Source organism: Barbus barbus (assembly GCF_936440315.1).
Source record: "Barbus barbus genome assembly, chromosome: 49".
Classification (NCBI taxonomy): Eukaryota; Metazoa; Chordata; class Actinopteri; order Cypriniformes; family Cyprinidae; genus Barbus; species Barbus barbus.
This window is the reverse complement of record NC_136727.1, coordinates 6,119,571-6,143,773: the sequence shown is the minus strand read 5'-3', so window position 1 is coordinate 6,143,773 and position 24,203 is coordinate 6,119,571. Positions and strand designations below refer to the sequence as shown.

Sequence of the window (24,203 nt, the reverse complement as noted above, 5' to 3'; positions counted from 1 at the left end):
CAGAAAATATTACTTAATTGTTTACCTGGGTCTTTAGTCTATGATTAGCGCACCACCTCTTATCTGACAAGTGTTCGGGTTTGAGTCGTTCGTTCATCACGTGACAGCCCCATACGCTTAACCAATGCAGCGTGAGCCGGAAAGAGAATTGATTAGTTCGTCTATATCGAGTCTCGGGTTTGAGTCGTTCGTTCATCACGTGACAGCCCCATACGCTTAACCAATGCAGCCTGAGCCGGAAAGAGAATTGATTAGTTCGTCTATGGAGTCTCGGGTTTGAGTCGTTCGTTCATCACGTGACAGCCCCATACGCTTAACCAATGCAGCCTGAGCCGGAAAGAGAATTGATTAGTTCGTCTATGGAGTCTCGGGTTTGAGTCATTTGTTCATCACGTGACAGCCCCATACGCTTAACCAATGCAGCGTGAGCCGGAAAGAGAATTGATTAGTTCTTCGATCGAGTCTCGGGTTTGAGTCGTTCGTTCATCACGTGACAGCCCCATACGCTTAACCAATGCAGCCTGAGCCGGAAAGATAATTGATTAGGTCTTCGATCGAGTCTCGGGTTTGAGTCGTTCGTTCTTTTGTCACGTGACCACTTGCCGGATCAGTACATATCAAATAGGCTACCATAAAGTAAAACTGTAGTTTTTGTATGTTGGATCATATTTAAGAATTATCATAAAATTATAAAAATATGTGTAATAAGCATTTTCCTAGAAATAAAAATGGTCTGTTCATTTTTTTGAATGCAAACATGCATTAAAGCATGTTCTAAAATATAGCCACAGTGTTATTTTAAAGCTTATTTATTTTTTATTTATTTAAAAAAGGCCTAGCTTGTTGTGCTTATATATATATATATATATATATATATATATATATATATATATATATATATATATATATATATATATATATATATATATATATATATATATATATATACTTTTTTTTTCATTGTTTAAATTCATTTGGGATTAGTTATTCTCTTAGCTAGAAAGCTTTTTTTTGGCACAAAAGTGTTATTTATTTTAAAGCTTATTTATTTTATTTATTATTAAAAAAAGCCTAGCTTGTTGTGCAGTATTTTGTTTTAGTTTTTAAGGCTCTGTGGCTTTAGTATATTTAAATTTTCTTGTATTTTTTTATTTAAATAGTTTAAATTCATTTTGGAATAGTTATCTTCTTTGCTATAGCTTTTTCTGGCACAAAAATAAACAATAAAAAACAATTCAGGAGTGTGTACAGAGTGTTAATGTCTAAAGTGTCATATGTTACAAAAGTATAGTAAGTAACACTATAGTCCAATCTAAAGGGTTAACTCAAAAGACAACAAGGTATTGTATTTTATGAAGATTAGACTAAAAAAAATAAATAAAAACAAAGCATAACAAGTCAAGTCTGCTTTATTGTCAATTCTTTCACATGTACAGTACATACATACAGAGAACTGAAATTGCGTTACTCTCAGACCCTTGGTGCATACAGTTAACATTAAACACTGACAGTAGACGTTCAAATACAGATAAATACAGTTTAAACATATGTACATACAACTATATAGATATACAAATGAGGACGTTTGTAGAAAAATAAAAAAAGAGATAAAGTGGCATAAGGCACATGGCAGAATAGATAGAGTGCAAACCAGTTAAATAAAACAAAACTGTGCAGATATATGTGTAGTGCAAGAAGAGGTTAACCAACTCGTTATTATCTTTTTTTACCACATGGTGTTATGGAAAAGAACCATGTGACAGAAATTAAAAGCAATAATTTGAGACCAGAAAAGCATGACATAACTGTAAGAGTAAATAATAATACTAATAATTCTAATAATAATAATAATGACTATGCACCCGTTTGTAAGGAAGGTTGTAAATTAACTAATTTCTCTGTCCAAAACTGTCACTTCACGTGACAAAAGAACGAACGACTCAAACCCGAGACTCGATCGAAGAACTAATCAATTCTCTTTCCGGCTCAGGCTGCATTGGTTAAGCGTATGGGGCTGTCACGTGATGAACGAACGACTCAAACCCGAGAATGCTGTGCAATGCGCATGCGCGACTGAACGAATCACTCCCGGAGACGACTCGTTCTTCCCGAGTCACATTAAAGATTCGTTCAAAATGAACGAATCGTTCAAGAACGACCCATCACTAGTGAAAAGTTACAAACGACGCAAGAGTGAGAGCAAACAGTTTAATGATTTAGTGTTGGATTTTTAACCAATTAAGAGATAACTTAAGATATCTTGTTTTTTTTATAAATTCACGCTGTGAGAAAGACGCAACAAGAAACAGTACTGAAAGAGACGCGATGAGAAGCTGCTGAAATAGAGCCTAATTAGGATTTCTTTGGAGGAATACTCAATTTATTAATTTTTTTCTGACACATTTCTCCTTGGTGAGTACAAATTTCGTTAATAAGAAATGTATTAAATTAAATTGAATGTGAATACGGTTATTGGAGATTGTAAAGTTAACAAGAAATGTGTTATATTTGTTTAATTTGTGCTTCAATACGATCTGTGTGTATATAATTGTTCAAGTTGTTGAAGGGTGTTTTATTTGTGAAGACGTGAATTTTTTTTCCCCTTGTGAAATGTGCACCAGGTGGTGCTAGCTTTGCTAACATTGTGCTTGGACTCTTAATTGAGCACTATGGGTGACTAGCATGTATGTGTTGCGTATACGCAAATAATTGAAGCAGGTGCTTTAGTCATTTGAAACTGTTTATTTGAACGAGTTACTGATGATTGTTCTTGCAAGGCCAGGTTTTTTGTTTTTTTTTTGTTTGTTTGCTTTTTTTCCGTTTGTTTTTGTTTTCTTCTCTTCCTTGAGTGTTTGAAGAACTTCTGCTGTGATCCTGAATTTTGACCGGGCCGTGGATTCCTATTCCTGGTTTGGACTGGAGAGCCATCCCATTGTTCGTACCTGTAAACCAAGTAAAACGTCATTTTTGTTCTGATCGGGTAGGCCAGAATTATACACAATTTTTTTCTCCAAATTCACCTGGATTTCTGTGGGGACGAAGTTTTTTTTTTTTTTTCTCATGGACTGAACTGTTCTTCTATTAATGAACGTTACTGTTCATTAACAATTGGAATTGAGACTATGATTTGAAGACTGTTTTCTGAACTTGATATTGAAATTGAAAAAAAAAACTGAGGTTGAATTTCAAAGATTGTTGAAATTTGCAAATCAGTTTTGATACATTGAACTGTCATATTTGTATTTTTGTTTTGAACTATTGCTTGTTATTGTTACTTAATTGGGTTTTTTCTATTTCTATTATTTTAATTTCAAAAGGATTTCAATTTAACGAAACAAAATCTCAGAACAATACACTTACCTTTTCTTTGAGTAATTGCATCCCAGTGGTCCTAGTATTTATTTTGTTTCATTGTTATTTTGATGTCCTCTGCTGCCTTTTGCTCTAGTGAGTCGACCTTGCTCTTCTGATTTCTGGTCCAAGAAGTCTCACACAGTAATTGTGAACCGGGCGCTACTCAGTGCATGCTACAATAAGAAAAAGTATAATTTCATATTGTTAATAATAGTTGTTCATATTAAAATATGTATGAACTTAATACATGACCTAGACTTTTTATTTAGCAAAATCCTGTCATTTTAATAAATATTACATGAAATTTATGAAAAACTGTTGCTGCTCTAATTAAGCTCAGTGTGCTCTCTTTAAACTCTAACACATTGAACGTCTATGTAAATACTTCATAAACAGACTTTAAATATTAACTGATGATTGTCACTTTAAGTTAAGTTAATCGATTTTGTATGGATTCTGCCGACTCTAATCTGCAGACTGGCTCTGATCTTTGGCAACTAGCATCAACTTCTCCAGACTGTAAATCTGTGGAAAATCAGGGCAAAAATCGTGTAGTGTATTCCAGCCTTAAGAGACTATAGAGAAGTTGACATCCATTTAAAAATAGGTTTCATAATGAGTCTAGTTTCTGTGTTCATCCCCATGAATGAAATGTTTTATTGGTTTGTTTTATTTGATTTTTGAATGTTACATAGCTGAACGTGGACTAGTATAGGCTAGATGTTGCAATGTGCTTAGATGATACTTCATTAGATTCAAGATTTTTATTTGTCACATACACAATTATACAGAGTATAACCAGCAGTGAAATGTAGGTCATTATGAATATATAATGACTTAAATGCCTTGATTTTAGTGTTCTGTTTTTTTGTGATTGACCTTTGTACCTTCAAAAACATTTTTTTACAATTATTCTTTATAAATTTTCCTTAAAATAAACAAGAATTTGTAATAAAACATGATGTGAGCTTAATGGGAACAGGGGTGTGCTTAAAGGGTACAAAAATGTACCCATTAAGCACAGTCAGACTTTTTGAATTTAACGATGTATATCTTAATTGAAATGCTTTTGTCATATAAAATAAAAGTAAATATTTTTGTGTGAGAGAATAATGCTTTGTTTTAACAACCTTTTGTACTGAAACCAATATCTTGTGCTCTAAAACTGTCTCAAAGTAGATTTTGGTGAGCTTAATAGGTACGTTTACCCTATTTTAGTTGTGATTAATTTCAGAATGCAACATTGTACAAAACAAAGTTTCTGGCCTTAAGCTCTAGATGTCAGTGCTGAATGAGTTGGCCTACAATGTTGTGATAACGTATCGATTTGCCAGTGTCTTCCAGAAACCTCTGCACCTTGTTTCATTTGTCACAGTTCGTTTATTCGTTCTATTTACCACCATTAAAATACTTAATGGACCTTCCAGGCCTTTTATCATCAACAGATGGGCGAACAGACACCAGAGCATCTTACCTGAGTTAACAGAGCATCAACGTCAATCTATCACCTGGTGCTGAAATGTGACCTACCTGCTCAACATGTCGAGCTGAAGAAGCGTGCTTCTTTCTAAGAATGTGGAATCCAACATGATAGTTAATAAAACAGTAAGACCTTACAATATACCTAGATAAGCCAGCTCGGTCATTTCCGGTCAAGTGTACTGTGCTGTAAGAGGAGCGCCCTTTGCTCAATTTCTCTACATAATCCATTCACAATTAAGAGAATTTTTGTCTAAGTTGACCAAACGTCCGTTTCAGGGATGACAAAATGCGAATGTTAAATTTACGAGAGGGAATCTGTTAAATCATGCAGCGAGTCATTGCTATGATTGACAATGCCAACAGAATGAATCATCTGACGAGCCGATGTCAAAATAAAGATGTGCATTAAGTGATTCAGACTAACAAAACTACAGGTCTGTGTTGGATAAAACTTAAACGATGTAGCCTAGTTATTAAATTTAAATTGGATGCGTTGTGTTATATCAACTTATTTAATTTGTATTTGACTATATAGGTATTTAAATGATTCAGCATTATAGGCTGTGACTTTGTGACTTGAGCATGCTGGTTAGGTAGGTTTTGAAGCATGGATGCTGGTTTGAGCTGGTTTGAGCTGGTCCTAAGCAACTAGCTCCTGCTCAGGACCAGTTTAGGACCAGCTCAAACCAGCATCCATGCTTCAAAACCTACCTAACCAGCATATATGCTGTTTTTTTCAACAGGGCTGTTGACAATAGTGTGGTTATTTTCGCCTCAAGGATTGTGATGGTGTGTGTTTCTCTTTGAGGAAGTCATCTGTATAATTTTTAATTGGATAATCTTTTATATATTAACCTTTTAAAATGAAAACGAGTAATAAATTAGCATTTATTATTTTTACTTTAATTTTTTAAATGCTTATCTGCTCATATCCAGTTGGTCATTTTAAGGTAGGTTTCTGGATATTATAAAATGAGGTAAAGGGTTTACATGAACAGACGCTCAAAGCTTCGCTTTCTCTGTTTCTTTCTTTTTCAGAGAGCGGTTTCATTTGCATGCTGACCTTCATCCGAGGGCGAGTTTGCGCTTTCCAAACCAAGGCTGCACACTGCGAGAAGAGCAACATGAAATGCCACAGAATCTGATTTTAGGAGCACAGCTCCTGTGAAGTAAGATAAGAGCCTCAATAAATGCTGTCTGTAAAAACTGACGCTACACAAACGTTGGTTTGAAATATTATGGAACTGATCTTGTTTGCATTTTATGCATATTATTTTTGTAGTGTATTCCATAGTAAATGGCAACTGCTTCTTTTATTAAATATTATTATTATTAATAAATATAATTGTTGCGTACTTTACCATGTATTTACGTAATATAAAAATACCTTATTTAAAATTTCCAGCTTGTCCAAATAGTCCAAAGCTCAGCCTCTGCAGCCATCTAGTGGCCACTAAGTACACCACTACAAAAAAAAAAAAAGAGGGAAACGTCAGACCTGAGGCGCAAACTACGTGATGGGCGTGGCTTGGTCATTATGTCTTCCTATTGGTCTAAATCCAGGAAGCGATTCGTCCATGTCAGTTTCCACTGTTATTTGAAACAACTCGAGTTTGTCGGTTCATAAAATGATGAATTGACGGTTTGATAGGATAGTAATCAATTAATCTTCGGTGCTTTAAGGTAAGGTATAAATGACTATTGCTTATAGGAAATTAAATTCAAGCCGCGTTTGTAGTCATTGTTTGCCCTGCAATGTTTCCTTAGTGCTTATATTTTGTGTGTACTGTGGTAATACCATGTTTTTGGACATTTTACCATTAGAATACCACCTTTTAACCATGGTAGTTTTTTCTTTTGTTTTAAAATAGTACCTTATTTTACTTCACAGAAAATCATAGTATCGTAGCGTGGTATTAGTTTTATTCAGTTGAACATGATGAACATTGAACTGTCATAAGATTTAATACCATGGTATTCTCAAGTACTAGGATTCACATTAAAATACCATATTTTACACACATTGACTAATCTGACAATTGCATGCAAGTTCAATCAATGCATGTTTGTAAATGCACATTACATGGAACTATACAATATTTACATGCATCTGTTTTCTTACAGGCTCTCAGTTTATTAGAGGTGATGGAGCAGGTGAGCTGTCATTCTTTCCATCATGTGAAGCTGTTTCTAATTGTACTTGTGGATAGGAGGGATAGTAATCTGATCTGTGTCAGTTCCCTCCACCCGCTGTTGATGATAGAGGGGGTTTGCAGAGCTGGTCTAGTCAGAGGAAAGGTGGAAGACTGCAGAAGATGCTTAAAATAGTGTTGTAGCTCATAGTTTGGCATAAATAAAGATGGATAGAAAAGCTTTGACTTCTGCATTGCAGTCCAGAGACAAAACATATGTGTTTTTGTGGACCTACAGCCAGTTTAAGGTAGAAAAATTGAGGAGACTGATATTTTTGCAGTTATTTCTGATGTTTCGGCATGCATTGGTTTATTCATGATATTGCATGTAATAATGCAGGTGATTATAATGTGTTTCCTTGTCTTGCAGCAGGAGCAGAGGGAGTGGGATGCTGTTAACAGGTTGCTGCAGCATCATGGCTTCAAACCTGTCAACTTTGCAGATCCAACAGAGAACAAGAACCTTGCAGGTAATGCATTACTGATATTTTCTTTCACATTTTTAAAAAATAGTTTTTAAAACAGTTAAAGGAAAATAATTCTCAAGTAATTTCAAGCAACTGGAAGTGATCTTATTTTTTGTTATAGTCCACTATAATTTTTATATTTTATAAAATATAATTTAACAACTTTCTATAATTATTATTATTTTTAATGTATTTTTATTCATTTTTAAGTATGTCTTTAATATTTTAAGTCTCTATATGTCTATATATATCAGTCATCATTTTGGTTAGATAATAATAATTTTTGGTTTTCAGTATTGACAAGTATTTCTATGTTTGTTGTCTGTAGAGTTGGTTTTGTTGGAGCGCAAGTCCGCATCTGATGTACGGCTGATGTTGAAGACGATGCTGTCAGATTCTGAAAGGAGACAAGGTCTAATTCAAGAGCTCATTCAGTCTAACAGCCAACTAAAGTGAGTCTAGCGTTCATAAATTCAGTCAATATGCTTGAATATGCCTCTAATGGATTAGTGGTCTTTATTTTTTGTCAAAACCCCAAGAAATGGATATAATAATGTTTAGTACAATAAATTTCATGATGCCTGTGAAGGGTCATACTTCACCCAAAAATTATAAAAAATAATATAAAAATGCTTGTTATAAAGTTATATTTCGCAGAATGTGAAGCCTATTTAAAGCTTTGTGATATTATTTATGACAACGCATTTTCCCCTGTGACCAAAGAGTAGAAAAACAAATAATATTTACCATTATTTTGGTTATCAACCATATTCATAAAATAATTAAGATGATCCATAATTAAATATAGTTACATGAACAATATGTATATGTCAAATTTTAAAGATTTGTACATGACTGTTGTACTAAATAGCATTTGTGTTGATTTAAATTTTAAAAAGGTTATTTAAAGCATTCCCTGATCACCCAAAATCGAATGTAACAAATAAGATGATAAATAAGATATTTTGTCTAAAGAAAATCAAGTATATTTTTGGAGCCATTACAAATGTTTGCACTGTGACATTGTTTTCATTACCGTAATGTAACACAACTAGTGCTGTCAAACGATTAATCACATCCAAAATAAGGTTGTTTATATATGAGTGTACTGTTATATATATATATATATATATATATATATATATATATATATATATATATATGTATGTATGTATGTATATGTAAATACACACACATGCATGCATATTTAAGAAAAAGTGTTATGTTTATATTAAAATTTATTTAATATAAATATATATACATGTAAATATTTTCTAAATATATACTGTGTGTGTATTTATAAATGCATAATAAATATACACATTGTAAAAAACGTATTAACAAAACCGTTATTTTATTTTAGTGCTGTCAAACGATTAATTGTGATTAATCGTTTGACAGCATTAAAATACAATAAATAAAGTTTTTACTTAATTGAATATTTTGTCCTGACTTTAAATTGCATGTTGATTTAAAGTTTTAAACACCAAAATGACTTTTTTGTTACGATATTGCAACTTTTATGTATTGCGATAATTTGAATTTCAGAGGTAAATGTACTTAATTGTCAAAAAAATATCCTAATGGTTTTAAAAGTAGACTGTTTTCTTTATGCAAAATATACTGTAATTTCTCATTTTGGGGTGAAATGTGTCATTCCTTTCTTTATTGGAATTTCAGCATAGATATTCAAATGACTCTTTAATATTTGAATTGTTTAGCACTTGTGGTTTCTCCAGGGACGTCTCCTGGACATGTGGCTTCTGTCAGCACACACTCAATAATGTAAACCCCTCGAGTGCGGCAGTGCTGCCCATCTGCTGTAGTGTAATATAATGCAGGATGAGTGGAAGGAGATGAGATCAGCTGACAGGACAGACGTGTTCCCCCGCTCATTCCACAACACAGCTAATCCAAGCAAATAAGTGCAAAAACTCGCATACAGCACGTAAAGATATCTGTATCATTTTCAGAGAGGAAGTGCAGCAGCAACAGACTCGAGCCGCCCGTCAGTCTCAGAGGGCTGCCGAGCTGGAGGGCATCCTGGATGGGGTGAAGCTCAGAGTTCAAGACCTAGAGGACTCGTACATCGGTAAAGCAGCCCAACAGCACAGCCAGTTCCAACAACTGCAGCAGGAAAAGAGAGATGCTGAGGTATTTCTGCAATTAATGCATGAAATGATTTGCTCTCTAGATGTCAGGATCAATATTATTGGTTGTGTATTTGCAGAAGCGCTGTCAGTCTTTGGAGCAGAAGCTGTCTCAGGAGAAGGAGCAGGTGTCTCAGCTGCAGAAGAAGCTCCAGTACGCCGTGAGGGAGGAGGAGAGACGTGTGGCCCGACAGAACCAGGCCTTCCAACAGATCCACCGCAGATCAGCCCGACTCAACTCCACCACCGACCAGCAGTGAGGATAATGGGATCGGCATGAATTATAATCAGCCGTTTCTAAACATGCTGTTTTATTTGTTTTTTATTTGTTTAACTTCATGCTTAATTCATAGAAATTAATGCAAGAAATTTGTAAAATTTTTTGTTTTTTGAATACTATAAAACAATCTGAACTTGATTTAAATGATTGACAGTAACAAGTCTAACTAAATATAACACTTAACAGTGACAGTCGGAGATATAACACTGACATATGAAAATGACATTAACAATTGAATCACCCACCCCTCTCCAAAAGAAAAAAAAACTACAACAACTACATAAAATATACATAATTAGGGTTTTATACATGCTGAGACCTCTTAGACTTCACATACACTCTTAAGGAGACAGAGCATATTTGACATTATACTTATCTCTTTATACCATTTTCTCAATCAATGCAAGAAAAGATGTAGAAAATTTTCTGTTGAATATTACTGTTTATTTTATTTTTTTTATTATTATTATCATTTCAATTAAATTAGAATTATTTAGTAATTGTGATCAACTCAGTCATTGGCCAAAAGTAACTCTGCCATGGGCGATTGTATTATTATTATTATATTTTGAGGACCATATTCTTTTGGTATAAAATTATTTATTCAATTAAAATTAAAATGATTAAATTATTAAATCTCTCAATTGTTTTATTACAATTAAAAAAAATTGTATTAACATTTTATTGATCAGAATTGTTCAAAAATTTCAATCTTGCTTTTATTATATTATTTTCTGTATTTATTTTTATATTTTCAGAATTTTTTTTATTTATTTTTTGTGAACCTTATTTTTATTGACTAGAATTTTTCTCCATTTTCAAAAATCATTTATAAATCTCTCTCTCTCTCTCTCTCTCTCTCTCTCTCTCTCTCTCTCTCTCTCTCTCTCTCTATATATACATATATATATATATATATATGTATTCTTTTTAAGAAATTGTCATCCAGTAATTGCATTGATTATTTGTGACCCCACAAAATACGGGTCATACGGGTCAATGTTTTTGAAATTGAGATTCATACATCATCTGAAAGCTGAATAAATAAGCTTTCCATTGATGTATGGTTTGTAAGGAGAATATTTGGCCGAGATACAACTATTTGAAAATCTGGAATCTAAGGGTGCAAAAAAATCTAAATATTGAGAAAATTGCCTTTAAAGTTGTCCAAATGAAGTCCTTAGCGATGCAAATTACTAATCAAAAATGAAATTAATATATTTACGGTAATAAATTTATAAAATATATTCATGGAACATGATCTTTACTTAATATCCTAATGATCAAAAATCTATCATTTTGACCCATACAATGTATTGTTAGCTATTGCTACAAATATACCCGTGCTACTTATAACTGCTTTTGTGCTCCAGGGTCACATTTCTTACTCTGCTTGTAACAGCTGATACTGTTTTTGTTCATCTGCAGGATTTTGGACATCATTGATATGTACGAGTCCCAAATGCAACAGCTACGAAATGAACTGAAGTAAGTGTATGAAAGATGTTCATTTTAATTAGAAATGTAAATTCCTCTAACATCAGCGTCATCGTTTCCTGCAGATTATATAAAAGTAGCTCTGGAGAGAAGGACTCCTCAAACTCCCAAAAGAACAGATCCACAGTGGAGAAAGCCGCCACTGACATGTCTTCCAACTATAAGGCCCTTTTAAAGGTGTCTATAATGAGAAATATTTTATTTATTTTCTTGATCTTGACATGTAAACGTGATTCTGCTCGTCTCCAGTCATACCAGGAGCAGCTGAAGGAGACCAAAGCTCAGCGAGAAGAACTCAGGACCGAAATCCAGCGGTTAAAAGAAGATCTGGAGTCCAGGTTGATAGCGGATTTTTGTAGTTACTATTGGTATATATTTTTAGTTGAAAAATGTTTTAATGTTTCACATTTTAGACCCACCATAAAAGAACTGAAAACCTGCAAACAGCAGTTGAGACGCTTGGATCGGATCATTCAGCAGAGCAACATCAGGTAAGACCTGAAATGAACAAACAGTTCTTCTAATGAATCAGGCTAAAGAATTACTTGTTAAACAGATCATCTCAAGCACTCAAAACTCTGGAATCGGCAGAGACGCTAAATACAGCTAACACCGGCATCCAGCACCTGGATGTCTCTACCTGCAAGAGACACCTTATGGTACGTGAAGATAATATTAAAACCATAAACTCTTTTGTTCAATTTTAAATTGATCAGTAAAAGCAACTACGGTATCTCAATTATACTAAAATGTCTGATGTTTCTGGTTATTTTCCAGGATGTTTGTGAGGAACTCAATGTGCAAGATGTCAATCATCTCATTTCTGCTGTGAAAGTTCAACGCCAGCAAGTCGAATCTGCCTTCAAGCTGGAGAAGGTGATATTTATCATAGTTTGGAATAGCATACTATTTTTTGGTATACTAATATATACACACAGTATAAACTAAAACAATTTCCCAAAACAGTCAAATTTGCAGTATTTTGTATCCCACAATCTGGTCAACTTGACCTTCTGTTTTCAATGTGACAAATGAGCTACATGAAACAAAGCCTCGCTATTTGATCGGACTGACGAAAAATTTAAAATTTATGTAATGAGCTCATGATGGAATGACAGTTCCGATGCATTTCTGACATCATTACAATCTGATTTACTCTACAGATCCTACATGACATCACTGCAGTCCTGACCAATCCCAGGGCTCCGTTGGGTTTGCTGAGGCAGCGTGCGCAAACCAACCTAGAGCTTAGCAGGGAGGCGGAGTTTGAGCTGATTGTTCCCACCCTGGAGGTTTGGAGCCGACAACTAACCTCTCAAGCAGTGAGTCAAATCTTTGGGAAATGAATTTAACTAAAAGTACGGTCACATTTATCAATGTTTGGCGAATTTTTCAATAGGAATCCCAGCAATTGGAACTTGAGATTTTCAGATTACGCAACTGGTTTAAGTTGATTATGCAGCTTCGCCACATTGACAGCGGTCAGATTGGTTTGAAAGTGACTTCTGTTTGAGAAGTGCTTCATACATCGCTACGCTATCGATAATAGACAATGGACCTTTTTTGCAAAATCTAAATTTTGCTGAAATTTAGCATTGTTCGGTTATTTTTTTTGTGTGCGAAATTTAGTAATTTCAGTAGGAATCTATGCATTTTCATGTGAGGATGAAAGATTTCGCAACTGGTTCAAATAGGTTACGTGGATTTGGTGCATTGACCAAAAGAAATCTGTTTGGTTTGGAAGTAACTCTGCTTCATATATTGCTATGCTTTTGACGACAAAATTTTGCTGAAATTTGAACATTTTCACATTTTACGAATTTTCATGGGTGAAATTCAGTAATTTCAATGGGACTCTATGCAATTGGGAATGGTTGAACCAGTGGGTAAAACCTGGTTAATCTTTGGGCAATGAATTTAACTAAAGGTGCGGTCATATTTATCGTTATTTGGCAAATTTTTGATGGAAAAATTCAGTCATTTCAACAGAAATCTATGGGAATGGTTGAACCCTGAAGTTCCTGATTGCATACTTTCCTACTGAAATGACTGAATTTCACCCACAGAAATTTGCAGAAGAATGGTAAACGTGACCGCACCTTTAGTTAAAGCTGCAGTCCGTAACTACTTTTTTTGTGTTCAAAATTTATATAATAAGCAAGTACACCATGAATCCAATTTCCAAACTATGTTTTTGATTTGTCCTCGATCACAACGGTACACCTATAAGTGTTTATATTCGGACTATTTTAGACTGGTTCAGGTAGGTACCGCTGTGGAGTAACCGGTACCTGCGTGATTTGTCATAGACATAAACAGAGAAGTAGCTCCAGGTACAATGTTCTTCCGCAAGACGCACACAGTTCTGTTTATTATAAAAGTTACGGACTGCAGCTTTAAATTCAAATTTCGTCCAACTTTTGTTGATAAAATTGTTATTTCAATAGAAGTCCACGCTACCAAAATTTGCACTTAAAGTTTTTCCCACTCAGATTTCGCAATGGGTTCAACTGTTCTAGATCACATTGAAAAGACTGAATTTCACCCACAAAAATGTTGCCAAAATTTAAACAATTAAACAAAAAGGTACAATGTATTCTGTTAATAGTGTGGTAATCTATGAAGCAAATCTCAAACAGAAATTTCCCTAATGTGAACACACCGTAACTCATAGGGTTTGAATGTGATTTGTTTGGTTTACTAGGATCTTCATCGTGCCCTCATCCGATTGGAGAAGAGGTTGTTGCCATGGCAGCCAGAGGGCAGCATCGCCGTTCCTTCAGGTCCTGTGCGGGTAGAAGACTTGATGCTGATCGTCGACACGCTGCTCGATGAGACCGCATCAGACGACAAGGTACTTCTACTGAAAGCAACATTTGCCTTAGAGTGCTTAATGATCCATCAGCTGAAGATGCTCACAATGTTCCTCAGGTTCTGCGGAGCCCCACCAGACACACTCTGGAATCCATGGTCACCCACTTCCAGAAACTCTTCGATGCGCCATCGCTGACTGGAATCTATCCTCGCATGAACGAGGTCTACACCAAGCTGGGCGAGATGAACAACGCCATGAGAAACCTCAGAGATGTTCTGGACTTGGGTATTGAGATTGAGAATTATGAAAGATGTCTCCGCATAAGTGAATGACATGCAAATTCCTCTTCCTCTGTGAATTGTTGTTTTTATATCTAGACGATAAAGCGCCCCCTAGCGAGGTCGTCAACAAGGTAGCTGCAGTGGTGTCGCAGTCAGGAAACGCTGCAGGGCAGGAGCTCTACAACCTACTTGAAAACAGTGACATTGACAGGTACGTCCCTCTCAGTGTTTTAGTCTTTGTGCTCAAATGTCTGTAAACACTGTTCTATAACATTTTATGATGAGATTTAAGACACTAACATCAGTTAATGCAGTAATTCCTAAACTTTTTCATCAACCAAAACCCCTTTGTCCTAAATATTTACTTGGCGTCCCCTTCAGATTTCAAGATAATATTTCAAGAATGTAATAACATCCACAGTCACATAATGGTCAAATGACATGTAGGTAAACAAACCAATTTAAAAAATATATATATTTTATTTAAAATGTCCTTTTTTTTTTTTTTTTTTTTTGTCATTATAATTGTATTCATTAATATTGCCTTTGTTTATCCATTAATTAATAGTATTTATATTTATTTTTTTCATTAGATAATTAGCTTTTCATCAGCTAACAAACTTCCTGCAGTTTGTTTTTGCATTAGGTGTCATGAATTAATAAAAAATGTTTTGTATTTTTATATTTTATACCATTAATCATATTTTTAGGTGTTTAAATATGTGCTAAATATGTTGACATTTTAAGTTTTTCAATACTTTGATACCTAATACATTACCGAAGTACACTTTTTTTATTTTTTTTTCCCATGTAGTTCCATGCGTCAGCTATCATGTGCAAAAAATTATTATTAATGCCATAAGTATCATGCACTAACAGTAAATAATTAATTTTTTACAGCATTTACTCATCTAAGTTGATGTTAATTTAGAAATATACTTTCATTGTTAAATCATATTCTTTCATAAGTTAAACAACTTGAAATGTCAAGTGTGTATGTATAAACTGACAAATAGTTTGCTCATTTAATGATATCTTGTACATTTAATGCTTATGAATTGAGCCTCATGTAAATTGACTCGTTCAGTTTGGTGCTTCAATTTATGTAACAATGGCATGTAAAAAAATGAAAGCATACATTTTCACATTTAATTTAGTTTAAATAATAATAATTTTCAAATTAACGCATCAGGGTTTCTACAGATATGAACAAGTGAAATTTAAGACCTTTTTAATACCACCTTATATGAAATTTAAGACCTAAACCTGTAATGAAAATACACATTACATGCATGTATATAATGTTTAATGTAAAAAGAAAAAAAAATCAGCTATCATAAAAAAAAATATTTATGACTTTATAACTCGCAATTGTGAATTGATATCACGCAATTTCTGAAAAAAAAAAAAGAAACCTGAATTGTGAGAAGTCGCAATAATCTTTTTTATTTTTTATTCAGTGACTTCCATAGTTTCAGGAACAAATTTACATAAATGCTCCTTCATTCATTTGGCAACTGCTGCTGATTTAATGCAAGTGTACAGAAAGTTGGTGTTTGTATTGCATTTCACAGTATCATCGTAAAGCTGAAGGAACATGAGGAATTCTTTCCGGTTTTCCACTCGTTCATACTGGAACTTCTGCAAACGCTGGGTGAGAACAAACTTTATTCACATTCAACAAGATAAGAATCAATCAAACTGAAATGAACAGTTAATCCAATAGTAGTCTAGTGCACAAAGCATACCGCACGGATGATTTGTTTACCTAGAGAAATCTTGTTAGTCAGACAGTGGCACTAGTTGAATTGCTTCCTCTCTTTCAGACATCCCGACTCTAGATGACGTTTTACCGACAGTACGTTCTCTCAAAGGCTGCTGATGTTTTGTAACGCACCATGTGGATTCACATCTGAATTTAAATGTTTATTGCATTGTTTGTAGTTTTTAAATAAATTAGCATTGTTGCTGTTTGTGTTCTTTGAATCAGCTCGCAACAGCAGTTACTTTCAAAATCATTTTGTAACACCACGACCAGCAAGTTTGTATTCAAAAGTCTCTTCTATAAGAAACAGTACGTTATTTTGCTCCGGTTTGCAAACGTCCATCAGTCTTTGTCATCTGATGTGCTGGAGTGTCCCTGGAGTTTCTCCATGATCAGACTGTTGGAAGGTGCGTTAGTGATGAGCGTTAAGACAAACGTGGATGTCCCCTTGAAGACGTGGCGTATGACCGTACATGACGCCAGGTCCTCGATGTGAAAGCCAGCGTGATGCTCAGCGTTCTGCTGTAAAATAGAGTCCGGCTCCTCATCGCCAAAAAACTGCAACAGAAATTAAGTTGTACATATTTGAAGCCACTTGTGGATGGATGTACAGGAGTTTTTCATCTGTTTGGACTGAGATGAAGGTACTTACAGCTTTTCCTGACAGTGGATTGATGAAATCGGCCCAGTATCCTCCTCTCCACAGCATGAAGCAGATTTCTTTAGCACCACTGACAAACTGCAATCAGATGTTTGAATAACACTTATTTTAAATTAAGTTTTCTTCAGCAAGGATGCATTAAAGTCACTAAAAGTGACAGAAATCTTTTGTAAAATTATAAATGTCTTTTCGATTTCACTGCTCCATTCATAAACAAATCCTAAAAAATGGATTCAACAGCATGACTGATTTAAACATGTTTCTTGAGCAATAAATCAGTATATTCGAATGATTTCTGAAGGATCATGTGACACTGAAGACTGGAGTAATGATACATATATTGCCGCTCAAAAGATTGGGCTCAGTAGGATTTCTAATGTTTTTAAAGAAGTTTCTTCTGCTCATCAAGGCTGAATTTATTTGATCAAGAATACAGAAATATTCTTACAATTTAAAATAACTTTTCTATCTTCATATACTTTCAAATATAATTTATTTCTGTGATGCGCAGCTGAATTTTCAGCATCATTACTCCAGTCTTCAGTGTGACATGATCCTTCAGAAATCACTCTAATATTCTGATTTATTATCAATGTTGGAAACCGTTATTCTGCTTAATATTTTTTGGGAAACTGTTTTCAGGATTCTTTGTTAAAAAGGAACAGCATTTATTTAAAATACAAATCTTTTGTAACAATATACACTACTGTTCAAAAGTTTGGTCAGTCATTTTTAGTTTTTTTTTTTAAAGAAATTAATACTTTTATTCAGCAAGGATGTGCTAAATTGACACAAAGTGATAGTGAAGACTTAGATTGTTAGAAAAGATTATTATTATTTTATTTTAATGCTGTTCTTTTTAACTTTATATTCAAACAAATCCTGACAAATGTATCACAGGTTCCAAAAAAAAAAAAAAAAATTATAATTAAGCAGCACAACGGTTTCCAACATTGATAATAAATCAGCATATTAGAATGATTTCTGAAGGATCATGTGACACTGAAGACTGGAGTAATGATGCTGAAAATTCAGCTGCGCATCTCAGAAATAAATTCTATTTTAAAATATATTAATTAGAAAACCATTATTTTAAATTGCAATAATATTTCACAATATTACTGTTTTTTCTGTATTTTTGGTCAAATAAATTCAGCCTTGATGAGCAGAAGAAACTTCTTTAAAAAACAATAAAAAGTAAACTGACAATGTGTATATATAAAATGCATCACAACAGATTATAATAATATATATTACAACAATTTATACTACATATAATGTATGCTTTAGAAATAAAATTAATATATACAATAAGAAAGTATGATGATGCGATTAGTGTAAATATAAGAATAAATAAAATGCATCACCATCCAATATAATATATAATTTAATTCAACATATACAATAAACTTATCACTATGCAACTAATATAATGTAACTACATTCTTTTGAACGTTTTCGGTATTATTGATGATCCTCATTGTAAGGCAATTACGTTTGATTGAAATCTGCATTACAAACAAGTGTCAAAGCAATATAATAAATAACTTATTTCAAATATAATTTATATTTACTGTCAGTATAATCATTTATAATGTATACATAATATGCAATTTAATCAATTATGTAAAACAAAATCAATGCAATTGATGATTTTTTTGATGAACGTAAACTGCATTAATGTTATAATTCATGATAATATAATTGATGTTAGCATATAATCGAATTAAGTATATACAAATAATATTGAATGTGTCATTGAATTTCCAGTCAGACTCACATGATCTAGTAGTTCGTGTTGATCTTTGTTCTGATCTTCTGTGGCCGTTTTCTGGTTCTTCGGTGTTACGGTGACGACAGTGATGGGACTCGCAGGCAGCACTGGGAAAAACAGCTCTAACTCTGTCCAAAACCAACAACGATTCGATTCAAAAACTGTAAGTGTGAAGAGGTTTGACACGTTCTATAAGATACAGTACCTTTCTTCAGCAGCTCTGGGCAGGAATGCATGGAACACTCCACATCTGACTGACTGAAATAGTGCTCAGCTTTAGACGCTTCTTTACCCTGAACAAACAAAACCCCTCGCTCACTGGAAGAATCAACACTACAACTGAAGAACCAAAAGATCTCTGAACAGATTTTTACCTGATACTCATTAACAAACTGAGCGAGGATGAACTCGTGTCTCTCTGTGCTGGACGGGGCGGTTAAAACGTCCGGGACCGTCCTGTGAACCGGCCATTTCATCTGTAACCCGGTACCCTTCAGGTGACAGTCGAAACCCACATTGCCTGGCAACTGGAAGCGCAGATCCTGAGGCCCAAACGGACCCATGGTCTCATCCGGCCACACTGTCCTGGGACCTGTCAGACAAACCATTACATTAACTTTCATTTCAAACCACTGCTGGATGACAGTTGGGCATTTTAAGCTATAAATACTATAAATAAAGCTATATACACCACCCCTCACAATGTAGAGCGCTTTGAGTGCTTAGAAAAAGCAGAAAAGCGCTATATAAATGTAATGAATTATTATTATAAATATATGTGACCCTGGACCACAAAACCAGTCATAAGGGTCAATTTGTCTAAATTGAGATTTATACATCATCTGAAAGGTGAATAAATAAGCTTTCCATTGATGTATGGTTTGTTAGGATCGGACAATATTTGGCCGAGAGACAACTATTTGAAAATCTTGAATCTGAGGGTTAAAAAAAAATTCAAAATACTGAGAAAATCACCTTCAAAGTTGTCCAAACGAAGCCCTTAGCAATGCGTATTACTAATCAAACATTAAGCTTTAATATATTTACGGTAGGAAATTTACTAAATATCTTCATGGAACATAATCTTTACTTAATATCCTAATGATTTTTGGCATAAAAGAAAAATCGATAATTTTGACCTATACCATGTATTTTTGGCTATTGCTGCAAATATACCCCAGCGACTGGTTTTGTGGTCCAGGGTCACATATACAAAAAGTGATATTTAAATATATAATATATAAAAATATAAACATATGACAAAAAATAATAAATATAAATTAAAGTATGCATAATATATAAATAAATGAAAAAATATATTGAGAAATAAAATAAAAAATAATATTATACAAATTTGTTAACACTATACAGTATAACACGTGTAGAAGTGTATAAATATACTTTATAAACAATAAATATGAATAAAATAATGATCTTAAAATATTTTAATATTAATATTATAAATAAGTTACATTATAGATAGTTACACTAATATTAAACATGTTCAACAATAATGATAAACAGTATATTCTATATATAAATAGAATATAAATATATTAATAGATTCTATTTATATGAATAGAATAATTTTATAAGCATAAATAATTAAAATATATAATATTTCATATTGTTGTTAGCTAATTTTAAACATGAAATGTCAAATATATTAATGAAACAACAATATTAATAAATAAATAGTTAATTTCATTATTTCTAATGTTATTATATTAAATGTATTAACTTTAAATGCATAACATATTACAATTTTAATATTCATAATATATACGTTAAATATATTAATAACAATTATATAAGTGTAATCATAAACATAAAAAAAGATATTAACATCAATGGACATGGAACAAAATTGACATACAAATTATATATTACATCATCTGTTATTATACTCTATGAACACATCTATTTTTAAATATAAGAAATGGAAAATAATAATTACATTTTTATATACACTGAACAAAATTATAAACGCAACACTTGTTTTTGCCCCCATTTTTTATGAGCTGAACTCAAAGATCTAAGACTTTTTTTATATACACAAAAGGCCTATTTCTCTCAAATATTGTTCACAAATCTGTCTAAATCTGTGTTAGTGAGCACTTCTCTTTTGCCGAGATAATCCATCCACCTCACAGGTGTGGCATATCAAGATGCTGATTAGACGGGATGATTATTGCACAGGTGTGCCTTAGGCTGGCCACAATAAAAGGTACACAATTCAGTGTATATATATATTATATATATATATAGTTTTTTTTTGTTGTTGCAAAAACAGATAACTCCGCTTTTTAAAATGGTCAAAAATCATGTTTTTTATTATGTTTTTATTGTGTTAGTTTGCTGTATTTTTCAGTTATTTTTTAAACCTAATCAAAATAACCCAACTGCAGTTTGATTGAGATTATTTGGAATGCACAATGTAAAAACATGATTTTTGACAGAGTTCTGTTTTTGCAAATTAGCTCTTCACACACACACATATATACACAGTCATGGCCAAAAATATCGGCACCCTTGGTAAATACGATCAAAGAAGGCTGTGAAAATTAATCTGCATTGTAATCCTTTTGATCTTTTATTTTAAAAATTCATAAAAATCTAAAAATCTTTCATTGGATAATAAGAATTTAAAATGGGGGGAAATATCATTATGAAAAATGTTTTTCTCTAATACACTAATCTGTGAAGCTCAATTATCTTTTGCTGCACATCAGAAATATATTCTTTGGTTTTTCTCATTGTGATGGATGATTAAGGGAATTTGGGCTTTGTTTTCCCTCCTATTTATATTTCTGTGAAACAGGAAGCCATGGCTGGATAATTTCATGTTCATAATCACCCTGGAGTGCTCAAAATTGTGAATATGAATGGGAATATACTTCAGAGATATTTTACTCATAAGAATTTCTAGGGGTGCCAATAATTGCATCCAACATGTATTTGAGAAAAATATTTATTTCATAATGATATTTCCCCCCATTTTAAATTCTTATTATCCAACTTCATTTCCAGCAATATCATCGACCTGATTGCAAAGACACTATTTAAACTGAACTGAGCTGGATGATGACATCACTGAATTCAATAATGAAATGCCTTTAACTGGAAATCTTTTTTTCAATCTTTTCATTTGACATTATTGACACACTAGTTTCCTTTTTTTATATTGTGCAGTTGCTTTGACACAATTTACATTGTTAAAAGCGCTATATAAATAAAGGTGACTTGACTATGAAAGGTTAGATTTTTGTGAATTGTTTTAATAAAAGATCAAAAGGATTAACAATGCAGATCAATTTTCACAGCCTTCTCTGATCATATTTACCAAGGGTGCCGATATTTTTGGCCATGACTGTATATGTGCGCATGTATGTCCCCTTTAAAATCATGTTGGTGTAACAGAAACGTTCATAATATGCATTACACACCTGAGTTTTGAGATGGTACAGCTATATACGGCTCATCTGATCCAGACGAACCCGCAGCTGAAAAACCTCTGACGGCCACGATCCTCTGAGCCAGTGTGTGAACCACAGACGACTGACTTGCCTGTCTGACCCTCCTGCACAGCACCTGCATTAATAACACACAAACAGCGTTACAACACACACACACACAGACAGTACAAACACATGAAGAACTGGAGCAGCAGTCTGTGTAACACTCACACTCGCCATAATGTGTGCACCGCTCCACCTCACTGCAACCTGCAACAAACAAATATATAACACTCATTTATAGACTAAACCCTTGTACTTTAAGGAAACAAATATAATAATTAGAATAATGAACAAATACAGCAATAGCTTATATAATAAAGGCCAATATAAAGTATTACATAACTATAAAAAAGAATATACATGTAAAACATGTTTGTTTGTTTTTTAAATAAAATAAGGTTTCTCATAGTAGACAAATATTACTTGAGCCAGTGTTTCTATGCGTTAGATTGTCAAACATTATTTTATTAAAAAAATATCCATAACAGCCCTTGTTTTCTTGACTAAATAAAACTAACAACACGTTAAACGTCAAAATCTGTCATATGCACATTGATATGTGTACAAATGATCATGGCAGAGGTTGATTATGTTTTTCTTTACAGTATAAATCAGTTTTTAAATCACCTCAAACACTCCACTGTTATGATCCTCTCACTTTCACTTCAAACGAACGATATAAAACGCGACTTTAGTGTCAAACTGTGATCGACGTGCTCTTCTGGTGTTATAGATTTACATGACACGGGTTTAATCGCGATTTGTCGTTATGTTTAAAGTGTTTTTTAGGTAAAGTACAGCGTGTTCTCCGCTTACTCACCCAGTTTGTGTTCACAAGGTTCTGCTGATCATCACGTTCGCACGCCGGACGTCATGACGCCATGACGCAGCGCCGCAGAGCACAAAAGCCTCGAAAAATGTCAAATGTTGAGCGATTCAATAAAATAAAAAAAGTAAAATGTTGTGATTAAATAAAGAAGAAAATGTTCAAATAATATTTTAAACACATAAATAACACGTTAAATATGTTATAACATATAACATTTAACGTGTTATTGATATTAGTTATATGTGCATTTAATGTCAATTAATTATGATTTATATATGCATTTAACTGAAATATGTTTTGTTACTACATATTAAACATTTAATGTAAAACATTAAATATAATAAAAAAAATATAAGTACAGAAATTACAATATTATACATATATATATATATATATATATATATATAACTTGTGAAACGGAAAATATACTAGGTTTATTATAATAATTAATGTGGTGGACCACTACTAGTAGTAGACCAATGATAGAAAGTACAATAAAAGTATTTTTTATTTACTTTTATATTATAGAGGGCTAAATTACTCAAAAAAATAAACATTTATTTATTCATTTATACATTCATCCGTTTTTATTTATTTATCTATTTATTCAATTAAATGAATTAATATTTATTAATTCATTCAATTAAATGAATGAATTAATAAATATTAATATAGGCATTTATTTAATTTGATTTACATTCATTAATTACTTATGTATTTAACGATTTACTTACAACCTACATATTTCAACCTTTATTTAATGATTTAATTTTGAGTAATTTGGCCCTCCATATTAAATCATCTTGCCTTTATATTCAGTACATTGAGAAGAAATGATAATAATTATAAATAATATTGTTATATCGCTCATGCGTTGACAGGCAAAGTCTGCTAGGTGTCAGCAAAAGCAAAGCTGTGCCACTGATCTATCATAGAGAATTGTATTTTACAGATCAGTGAGCTCTGCTAAAAAATGTCATCTTAATTGCACTGTAAGAAATCACAGACAAAAACCTCACGAAACAACAACAAAGAGCAAAGGAGAAAGGGAAAGCAGTGGCAGGGTTATAAAATAGTCATATGAGGTGAATGTCGCTGCAGAGGAAGGTTAAGGGCGAATGTGTCAGCAGGCCAGAAA

At 33.1% G+C, this 24,203-nt stretch overlaps 2 protein-coding genes across 6 annotated transcripts; one reads left to right on the top strand and one right to left on the bottom strand.

Annotated features, from left to right (window-relative positions):
* Positions 1-2,069: 2,069 nt before the first annotated feature.
* On the top strand, positions 2,070-17,166 carry LOC306867730 (centrosomal protein of 70 kDa-like). 3 transcript variants are annotated; one of them, XM_079413570.1, is made up of 19 exons: positions 2,070-2,412; positions 5,875-6,005; positions 6,961-6,990; positions 7,399-7,498; positions 7,824-7,947; positions 9,469-9,649; positions 9,726-9,901; positions 11,354-11,413; positions 11,488-11,599; positions 11,672-11,760; positions 11,836-11,913; positions 11,979-12,081; positions 12,200-12,298; positions 12,586-12,744; positions 14,127-14,276; positions 14,354-14,522; positions 14,615-14,729; positions 16,093-16,172; positions 16,345-17,166. In XM_079413570.1, the coding sequence occupies exons 3-19, from the start codon at positions 6,982-6,984 to the stop codon at positions 16,398-16,400; spliced, it is 1,860 nt and encodes a 619-aa protein (XP_079269696.1). In that variant the 5' UTR covers positions 2,070-2,412; positions 5,875-6,005; positions 6,961-6,981; the 3' UTR covers positions 16,401-17,166. The 3 variants fall into 3 exon arrangements, with proteins under 3 accessions (XP_079269696.1, XP_079269698.1, XP_079269697.1); XM_079413572.1 differs by lacking the exon at positions 2,070-2,412 and adding an exon at positions 4,800-4,959 and having other exon boundaries at positions 16,345-16,502; XM_079413571.1 differs by lacking the exons at positions 2,070-2,412; positions 5,875-6,005 and adding an exon at positions 6,398-6,519 and having other exon boundaries at positions 16,345-16,502.
* On the bottom strand, positions 15,809-23,093 carry LOC306867731 (cobalamin trafficking protein CblD-like). 3 transcript variants are annotated; one of them, XM_079413573.1, is made up of 8 exons: positions 23,057-23,093; positions 22,405-22,443; positions 22,165-22,309; positions 19,093-19,310; positions 18,924-19,011; positions 18,725-18,846; positions 16,936-17,022; positions 15,809-16,841 (listed from the first exon to the last, which is right to left on the bottom strand). In XM_079413573.1, the coding sequence occupies exons 2-8, from the start codon at positions 22,411-22,413 to the stop codon at positions 16,626-16,628; spliced, it is 885 nt and encodes a 294-aa protein (XP_079269699.1). In that variant the 5' UTR covers positions 22,414-22,443; positions 23,057-23,093; the 3' UTR covers positions 15,809-16,625. The 3 variants fall into 3 exon arrangements, with proteins under 3 accessions (XP_079269699.1, XP_079269700.1, XP_079269701.1); XM_079413574.1 differs by having other exon boundaries at positions 15,940-16,841; positions 22,864-23,093; XM_079413575.1 differs by having other exon boundaries at positions 15,941-16,841; positions 18,725-18,825.
* Positions 23,094-24,203: the final 1,110 nt, after the last annotated feature.

What these genes read in the sequence shown, in the direction of transcription:
- LOC306867730 (XM_079413570.1), top strand. An exon ending in CAGTCTAACAGCCAACTAAA is followed by an intron (nt 7,948 to 9,468) that starts GTGAGTCTAGCG and finishes TATCATTTTCAG; the next exon opens with AGAGGAAGTGCAGCAGCAAC. An exon ending in GACAACTAACCTCTCAAGCA is followed by an intron (nt 12,745 to 14,126) that starts GTGAGTCAAATC and finishes TTGGTTTACTAG; the next exon opens with GATCTTCATCGTGCCCTCAT.
- LOC306867731 (XM_079413573.1), bottom strand. An exon ending in AACACGAACTACTAGATCAT is followed by an intron (nt 17,023 to 18,724) that starts GTGAGTCTGACT and finishes ATCTGATTGCAG; the next exon opens with TTTGTCAGTGGTGCTAAAGA. An exon ending in ATCCACTGTCAGGAAAAGCT is followed by an intron (nt 16,842 to 16,935) that starts GTAAGTACCTTC and finishes TTTCTGTTGCAG; the next exon opens with TTTTTTGGCGATGAGGAGCC.